General features: G+C 41.8%; 1 protein-coding gene across 1 annotated transcript; it reads right to left on the bottom strand.

Annotated features, from left to right (window-relative positions):
- Nucleotides 1–941: 941 nt before the first annotated feature.
- Nucleotides 942–4441, bottom strand: cplx3b (complexin 3b). Its single transcript, XM_085352101.1, has 3 exons — nucleotides 4284–4441; nucleotides 1548–1635; nucleotides 942–1199 (listed from the first exon to the last, which is right to left on the bottom strand). Exons 1-3 carry the CDS (start codon nucleotides 4439–4441, stop codon nucleotides 975–977), a joined length of 471 nt encoding a protein of 156 aa, XP_085208227.1. The 3' UTR covers nucleotides 942–974.
- Nucleotides 4442–9786: the final 5345 nt, after the last annotated feature.

Raw genomic sequence — 9786 nt, 5'->3', positions numbered from 1 at the left:
AAGAAAAAAATTGAAACTTCTTCCAAAAATAAAAAAAAAATCAATAAGGCTCGTCTTTGTAAAAAGTAGCTTTTAGATTTCGGAGCTCAAAAGAAGACAACCTTGTACGGACATCCAAGGCACACTGAAGTACAGAAAAATCTAAATGATATGTCTATGAGAATATTTAAAACTGATGCAGCAACATTAGCAAGCTACTTTTGACCAAGATCAGCCCATTTCTACCATGTTGCGCATTTGTACATGAAAAATAAACAGAGCGAGCTTTTATTTTATTTTACCTACATCAACTCCCCCAAATTTAACATAACACAGCAATCAGTGTCAGCTTTGTTTATGTGTGCTTTCATTCCAGTGAAGCAGCTGATCTCACTGATGCGCTTATTGAAAGTGCACGTGTTCATCACTGAAATCAGTTGCTGTGTGTTTGGAAGCAAGAAAATCCTGCACACACACACACATACACACCTGCGACCTCTGCTGCAGAATCACATTGTGTTATCACAGGTCACATGAGGTACAGAGAGCTGGGGAGGTTATAGGGAGTAAAGGATTTAATACACTGGAAAAACCTTTCTCAGAGGTGAAACTGCTCTAAGGGCAGAGCTATTTTAATTGGCTAAATCTCAGTGAGAGGAGCCACATTTTTGGCTAATTGGCAATTTATGTAAAAATATGCATGGCATTCATGACCTTTTAAGATATCGGGAAGTCAAAAGGCAAACAAATTAAGCCGTTTCACCTGGTTGTCATTGTGGCTAGAATTGTATTGTAGGTTTGTAAGATGTAGCCAAGATATCGTACTATAAGGCTTCTGTTTAACTTTGCACGACCAGAAAAAACTGTTAATATGTGGCTCTGCCAACTGACATTCCACTACAGCAATGAGAAAATGTCTACCCCCGGAGCAGCTCTGCCTCTGAAAATATTTGTACAAGAAAAACTCTAATCTCCTGGGCTTGGAGTTGGCCAGATCACATCAGACTGCAATTCTCCGTCTGCTTTTTGAGGTCTTCCAGTGTGGCCTGGGCTTTGTCTTTCAGCTGGTCGATGTCCACATTCTGGATGTTGGACAGCTGGCCCAGCACCGACTGCTTGTGTGCTTCCTCCTCGTTGTCCTCGGCGATCATCTTGGCAAGCTCTGTGGGCAGCACCACATCGTCCCCTGCCTGCTGGATTTGGGTCTCATCCATCTCATTCTGAGGTGGACACACATGGACAAAGATAATATATATCTGACGTATAGCCATGTCCACCAGGACCAACAAGAGAAAGGACAAGCTCTTCCATGGCTTGGAAAGCATAAGAATATGTGATCTTCTGTCAAATAATAAGAAGTAATAATGATGCTCAAGGTCACCTTACATCATGAAATTAATGAATCAGTAACACTTAAATATTCCAATAAGAAAGAACATTACTCAGCAATTGATTAAAAGTAGTATTAACATAGTACTATTATTCCTATTGCCTATTCACGATACAGATTTTAAAGGGGAGGATTATCTTTACTTTCTTTAAATTATTGGATATTTCAGTTAATTTACCTTTGGTAGTCTGTACTTTTCCCGAAAATGAGTTCTAACTGTGGCTCGCTCAGCTTTCTTCTGAGCGTAATGAGCTTCTCGTTCTTTTCTGCAAGAGAGGACGAAAAATATTTTGGGGGCACAATTGAAAAAGTGAAGCTTAGGTTCCAACCAGAGGTGACTATATAAATATATACATTTTTAATATGCGCTTTTATTTAAATGAGACATAGAAAATGCAAATGTTAACTCCAAGATCTTTACTTTTGCAGTGGGTATCGCACCAAATATTACAAACCAAATATGCCGTAAAATAAATCTGGTACTTCTCTAAAGTCAAGTGAAGTTGCATCTCAGCTGTAAAATAAACATAAGGCTTCTGCTGAATCTGGATCATGGAGGCCTTGGAGCCTAGCGTTACCCCGTGTCCTCCTAACGCTAACTACAGGGCATACAGCGAACAGAAGGTGGAGCAGCAGCAGTGCCGCCATGGGGAGAAAAGCAAGACATGTTTTGCTTATGCTTATAAACCCCAGATGCAGCATCCTGACAGTCCGGCTTTCCTCTGAGGGATTTCAGTTTTCTCAGGTTGTGGACTAATAGATCTGCACTCATTACCACTCACATGCTGTCAGTCTGTCCTGTACTTACTAACTTAAGCGGTACAGCATGGTCTGCCTGATGAGCCTCATTCATGTTAAATACCTTAAGTCTGTAAAGGAAAACCTGAAAAGAGTGAGTTACTCTGCAAAACAGGTAGTTAAACCAAATACATAGGAAGTACTGAGACATTTAAAAATACTTATCTTGGTGAAACTGAATGTTGGGCCATATCAAATGTCTTTTAGCCTACTTACATTTGTCTCTTAAAACTCTTAAAAACAGTCCATTATACAGTGTATGAGGCCTCCAGCAGAGGGCAGGCTGTAGGCTCCTGGCAATGCCTTTGCCATTCAGTGTCACTGGAATATTTATGGCTTTAGTGTAATTCGTAATTGTCCCCCATCATTTGCTAAATCAGCTGATATGCCTCTTACAAATTATGAGTCAACAGATATAATCCTTTACAATTTTGTGTGTACAGCCCAAGGTTGAGCATAGCATGATTACAGAAACAAAAAGCAATACAAACACAAACATTGTGGATGATTTTAATCAAAGCAAAGCTACAGTGAAAGAGGCTGCATTGCATGCCTAAAAGGATTAGATCAGCAGCATCACCTAAAAGCAGAGGGACACTCCAAGACCAGCGGCATGGTTCAAAAAGTGTCTGTACCCAATGTGTCAGGGGAAGGTCGTTTTATGTGGCGTTGCAGCATTCATGGAGGCGTCCATGTGAGCCTGAGTTCACTTCATATCAACGTGAGTAGGCCAAACACCGAAGGGCCATGTGGTGCTCACTTGCAACCAATGACCGGGGCTTTGTGCCTTTCTTTCTCAAGGGCATCAGATGACCGGGGTCGTCTCTGTGGTCTTCGCGTTGAGGGTAATAAAATGTGTGTATGTGACACGTCAGCATCGCCAACCCACCCTCACAAACCATATTCTGCTTCATTCTGAGCAGAACGAGCTTCTCAGTGACCTATGCTCGTGTTCAGCACCTCTGACTAATAACTCGCCTCCGAAGAAGGTCACATTATGACGGAAGAGCATTAAGCATCTCGTCATGCCTCCTATGGAGCTCAGTGGGCTGAGCTGAGTGTTAATACTGCTAGAGTTAGGACTTCACCTCCCACTCATTTTGAAAATGTCTGCCCATGGTACAGTGAAACACTTTGGATAGACGTGTTAGATGATGAGGACGATACATTTGGATAATTTCCTTTTAACAACAGGACAGTATGTAGTGCTGTTTGGGTTCTGAACAAACTTGCAGACAGAAACCAATAAAATCAGGTTTATTTGTCTTGTTTTTCTGCAAAAACCAGATCTGAATCCCTATCCTGGATTATTTATAGTAGCTTATTATATGACGTGGAGTTCTGCTCTGAGGATCACACTAATCAATAGTGAGTTGCTGTCTCCTGGGTGAACTCTGCCAAATGACCTTGTTGTTGCCTTATATTCTCACCTAGTGCACTCTGAAATTAAACTACATGATAAATATAATAATAAAACAGCGTGTAAAGAATGAACTTTGGAAGGTGAGGTGAAGGTGATAAGGGAAAGATTGAAATGATATAAAGTGGAAAAAATCAAGTGAATTACAACAATTTAAGTCAAAGGCAATATTTGACATATTTTTGCAGGCATCCCCTGGCTTTAAATCACTGTCATTTTGAATAGTTACTTCTGTATGATTATAATGACGATGATGAGAGTCGGTTAAAAGCCGAAACTAATTTGTATTATTGTTGGTTATTTGCCCTCTAATAATCACCACTTTAATTACCACACAGTCCGCTCCATTATTCAGCCGCACGCACAGCATTAGGAACATTTTTTGCCACAGGCACGAATCCCTGTAGACATTTCCGTGGAAGAATGATTCCAGGAATCCCAAATTAAAGACGGCGCTACACATTTTTGCCGAAGCAAAGAGACGGAGAGCTCCCTGGGCGAGAGGAGCAGCTGCGCGTGGAGTGTTCATATTATTGCACTGGTGCGTAAAAAAAGCGCGCGGCGCACTGGGGGCTTTCTGCTATTTACACAGAAAAACACACTGTTTAAGCATGCCACGTTTCCACCCCCTCACCCCCGACACACAGGCTTTTTTCATCACAACTTTACAATCAGAAACTTCAATCATTGGCTTACTTTTCCTCCTCTAACTGTTGCTGATATTGTTCAAATTCCTCTTGAGTCATTCCCTGCGCGGCGGCGTCTGATTTCTCCCCTTCGGATTTCTCCTCCGTCAGTCCTCCTGTCAGGTTCTTCAGCTGTCCTCCCACCACGTGTTTTACCATGAAAGCCATAGTTGCGCTTTGGAGAGTCCTCGATTTGTTCGGTTAAGAAGTTGAAGTTGCGATGCGCTCTTGGGCAGAGCGATGATGGGCAGATATCAACCAAGTGCCGTTTAAACGAGTAACTTGTAACTCGTTTAAACTTGTAACTTTCAAAGGATGACTAAGAGCAGTCAAAGCGTAAAAAGTAGAAAATAATTCCGACGATGCGTCGAAGACCGAGAATTTCAGCACCACTGGCCCTGGACAGCTCCGTGCCGAGAAGGATGGAGAGGAGCTGCTCAGCTATGAGTCAACAACTTTGGCGCTGAACTCTACCAATCCTGTGACTCCGTCCGCAGCCACCACTCCCTCCACCCAATCCCAAGCACCGCCGGACTCGGTGTGCGCTTGCACAGCGCGCGTCGGCACCGTGGGCTGCGCGGGATCCCGTGATTCGCCGTCTGATTATAACTTGCAATGGATTCAGACAGATTTCCGGAGGGGGTGTGGGGGGACAAACAACACGTGACGAGCCACAGTATCTCCTGGCTGTTTTGGTGCCTTGGTCTCTGTCAGGGTCATCTGCGCGCTAGAGCCTACTACAGAGTTTGTCAGCAGACAAACAGAGTATTAATTGCAAATTAGTGGGATGGTTGTCTGTTAACCCACGGCATTAGCTTGGTTTGTTGGTCTAATTGCTTAGAAATGATGAGTCCTCTCTGTCTGCTGCACATGAATAGGCTCCATTTCCAACAAGATGAGTCTGTGTACGTTGCATGGGCAGATTCAGCACCCTTGTAAATATCCATTCTACTTGTGGACTAGAGTTGGTAAATTTGTCTCCATTGCATCACAGTAATACAGAACAGTACTGTACTGATCCAACGTCTTGCAAGTGAGGTTGTAATGTCAGTATTTTGTGCTTGTTTGGCTGTGTTAGTGTGTCTTTGATGGGGCAGGCGGGGTAAATAGTTTAACTTCCATGAGCAGATAATGCGTTTTAGTGAAAGGCTGGCTGCTTCTTGAGGTTACTGGAGATGACGTAGCACTCAACTAGAAAGCCTCATTTCTAAAAATATGACCTACATGTGTGTGAGGGATGCTTTAAATCTCTCTTCCTGTGAGATTCTTGACATCCAAAGTGTGAAAAGCAACTTTGATCACAAGTCAACAACTCCAGTGTCCTGATCCTCGCAGCAGTCTGACACCGAGCCTGGCCTACTTTCCCCATCCCTGTGGATCAGGAGAGACAGAGCCCGTCTCAGTGTCTTTTTGTCACAGGCTTAGCAAGGCCCTGTTAGCCTATACCTGCCTTGCTTAAAATCTCCCCCTAACTTCAAAGCTGCCATTGGTGAATAGATTGAAACGTAACATAGTGAATAAGATCAAAACTGTAATCTCTGTGAAATTGAATAAGAAGAAAGAATTTGCCTAGCCAGCATGTTTCAACATCAATTTATATCCTTTGGCTTTTGATATTCAAACCCAAGGGATCTGTTCCACGTGCAGGTCCCAATCACTTTTTTTCTGGATTATTACTTAGCCCTGACTACAGGTGCTCTAGCAGGAGGTTTTAATCCAAGATAACATATATGACATACATAGCTCAATGCTTAAACTCATACATTTCTGTAAAGATTGACTACATCCCTCTCTTGAGGACATGTGGTGGCTGAGCTTCACAGAACAATCACAGCAGCGTGAAAAAAAACAGAGCCGAGGCGGCGTGTTTATTGGCAAGTACAACAAATTATGAGAAATACACCAGCTGTTTTCACACCATACTTGTGATGCTCTGTCATCACTGCTATCACCCAAGTTATGAAGACACAGAGAGACAGTTTTTCAGTATTTTCTATGTTGTCCTGTGCTATGTTTGTGGTATTTCTGTGCTCCTCTTCAGTTTGCAGTTCAGTCAGCTTTGGCTACCTGCCATTGTCCAAAAACACATTGGGTTTATTGGTGATTCTGAATTGAGGTATGTGGCTACTTTTCACTCCGTGTCAGCTCTCAATTTTGGTTTACAAAGCGCTATGAATTCCAGTAATTCATAATTCCAATGCTAGTTTGTTGGTTATTAATGATGATTTTTCTGGGTCCAGAACTGATTTGATAGCATGTAGCTCAAATCACAGCAAAGCACTATTTTGCCCTAGACGGTTCGATTACTGATGAAACTACAGACAAGTACAAATTGAAGGAAACACAATCATAAAGCGTCTCATTAAGGCGTTGGGTTACCAAATGTCCCATATTATCTTTAATGCTGATACCCGAGGTATCCTGCAATCTACCAGCCAAAGCAGTTATAACGCAGAAATAGAGGCCCCCAAAAAGCAAGCCTACTGAGAGTATAGACCACCAGCTTTCCAATGTGTGGAGGTGTTAAACACATCAGTCCAGAATCTCTCATGGGTGTTCATGTAGTGGGTTGAAAGCTGGTGACTGTGAAGGTCAAAACATGAAAAAAACACTAATTCAAATTAATGTTTTGTTGTAGTTTGAATGTGATCATTCACAGCAACTTCATATTGATTTGTTGTGACCATAATGGCTCAGTCACACTAGAGTAAAAATAGGATGGCAACCTTCTGGCGACTAGCAAAAATTAGTGGTTGCTTTTTGATTGCATTGAATTTGAGACTGAGACTGAGCATACAAGGCCCTTAACCTCTTGGTGAACACTTTTAAGTGACAATTGCAGAGGTCACTTAGTGGGAGGCAACCTGTATCCAAACAGTCTCGCTCCAGCTCAGACTGTCTGGACTCATTCTCACACAGATTGGTGAAGGTCTACAAATAGCTGCCATCTAATTTATAAATGCAGAAAGATTTTCCAGCACACTGTAACCAATCTGAGTCAGTCTGTGCAGATGAGTGTAACTTGTCTGTGACACATCTCTTTGCAATACGAGACTCAGTTGATTGCCAACTGATTGCATTCAGGTTATATTTCTTTATAAAAGCGAGGTTATGTCATTTTGTAGTTGAACCACTGTCCTGCAGCAGCTGTGCCACTATTTGTAGCAGAGTATCCATATTTCTGTTTTAAATCTATGACATTGGGGCTGGACTCTGAATGCAAGAAGTTAATGTGAATTTCTATTTAATGATCATTTCTGTGTCAACAGATTTCATAGATTCGGGATTATTTTATGTAATAAAAATAATAAATAAGGTAATAAAACTGCAAGTCAAATATGGTCTCCCACTACTGTTGTCTCTTCTGTGACTGTAGCATGGAAAGTCCCACTAGAGACAACAGTGGTAAGAGATTCAACCTCAGGACCGCCTCAATGTAGTGGTCAACAGTTCAGTTTATTCTACTGAGAGAACTGACAGAAGTTCAGAAGATTCCATAGCAAAAGGTGTGTCAGCATATATATTGTTATCCAGAAAACCTGTATAGCTGCATGTAGATATTATTGTTTATTCATACTTGGAGTATATACACGATCTACAAATGTTCATGAATTTTTTTAAGCGCTGTGTCCTGCAACTTAAGCAAACTGGAGAGAATATTAGCACTAAAGAAAAGCCAAACTATATCAACACTGAATCCTGTCAAAATTCTCTTGAAAACAAAAGGAAGCAAAAATGTGGTTGCTGTTTCAGTAAAAATATCTCAAATCAGAGGCTGTTATCAAGCCTTCACTTAGAAAATAGAAACATTAAGAAGGACTTAATCAGCTGTATTTGTTAAATAAGAGCATGTGGGATTGAAATGAAACACTCTTAGTCAAATGGAGGAAAACAACATTACTCACAGTTCCTGATTTAAAAATAGACTCATGTTAATGCTCCCTGGCTCCTGCCGGTGCTCAGTTCGTATTACTGCCTACTCAGATTTGACTGATGTTTCATTGTACAATGGAAATCAATCCCCAAGGTCTTTGTAAGACGTATTTGAAGCATACATGCTTTATATATGTACGCATAAATGCATGCATAGCCTCTACACAGATGTTTACCGTAAAATTCATGCGTGGTTGCACACGTTGCTCAAACATCTGTGGTACAAAGTCCATATAGTAAAGTCTATAGCAAAGAAAAAACACTTTAGTAAAATGAATGTGGAGTAGGGATAGTATTTGGTCTGTCATTACAAATAAGAAGAAAATTTCAGGCAGCAGTAAGAAAAGGTTAGACAGGCGTGACATAATGTGATTGTCATGATCACGGTGCGAGTGAACATAACCGAAAGCATCACGCTGGCTTCCACCCAGTCACACTTCCAGTCTGGTTACACTTGATCTTTCAGGATTAGGAGGCTGTGTGGGATTGGGAGAGATGGGCTTATGTACACCATCACTCACGCTCACTGATCCTCAGCAGCCGAGTGTTACACCTTTGTTTCTCCAGACAAGGGATTAGACTCATCAAACGAATGTGCCCTGCAGCAGACAATATGCACATTGGGCAGAGGAGCATGGGCTGGGTAAGTAAGAAGAGTGAGATGAGGATGGAAGAAAAATGGCTGATGAGGTGGCTGAAGATGGGTGAAGGTCAAAGAAGAAGGAGCAGGGAGGAGTTTTTAAATGCACACAGGCAGAGATGACGCCATTAGCAAGTTACTCGGAGGCCTGTCTTAAAGAAAGCTGTGGGCGTGTTAGTGTGTATGTGGTGCCCCCCTCGTGAGATGACAAATATCATGCTAATCCCATTAGAAGTGCAAAGTGCTCTGTGTGCTCAGTGACAAAACTATTTTTTTTTGTATCAAGCAAGCATCTGACACTATTTGCAAGAATTTGTTTTTGTTCTACCTGCATCAGGGGTGGACCAGAAATCAAAACAGACAAGTGGGGGTCGCAGAATCATGGAATCATATGGTGGAAAAGCAAGTCACCCCAGGGGAGGTGGTTTGATGCACTGCAGGCTGTCTAGAAGGTGTTGAACTACACCACATGTCAGCATGGCAGCTGTCCCAACAGCTAACATCAACTACTTCCACATGACATGAATATTATGGCCTTTTAAGAAACCATTTAAACTTGATGCTTAAATCTACACAGAGCCCGATCTGTATCAGTTCAACCAGGCAGAAAATTTGGATTTTATTTGCTCAGGTTGTCAGAGATAGATATCTCCCTCTGGGATTTCTGCCTTTTCCCAAATACAGTGGAAGCAGATGGAATTTTGTTTGTGGGGCTTGCAAAAAAACAAAAAACAACAACAACAAAAATATTGCCTTAAAAATTTCAATGAAATATCTCTTTCCAGAAACTGTGCCTCAGCTAGATTGGATGAGCCACAGAACAGATTGCCAACCATTTTCAGAGAGACTGTTTCTTCAGTAGAAAGTAGTTCAGATGGAAAGGGTTGACAGGGAAGTCTGTGGATTATCCAGGGTAATTGGGACACAGTTTTTGGAAAGC

Source organism: Diplotaxodon limnothrissa, linkage group LG1, assembly GCF_057381915.1.
Source record: "Diplotaxodon limnothrissa isolate DT_005_m linkage group LG1, D_limnothrissa_male_GT1.1, whole genome shotgun sequence".
NCBI lineage: Eukaryota > Metazoa > Chordata > Actinopteri > Cichliformes > Cichlidae > Diplotaxodon > Diplotaxodon limnothrissa.
This window is presented reverse-complemented; position numbering and strand designations above follow the sequence as displayed.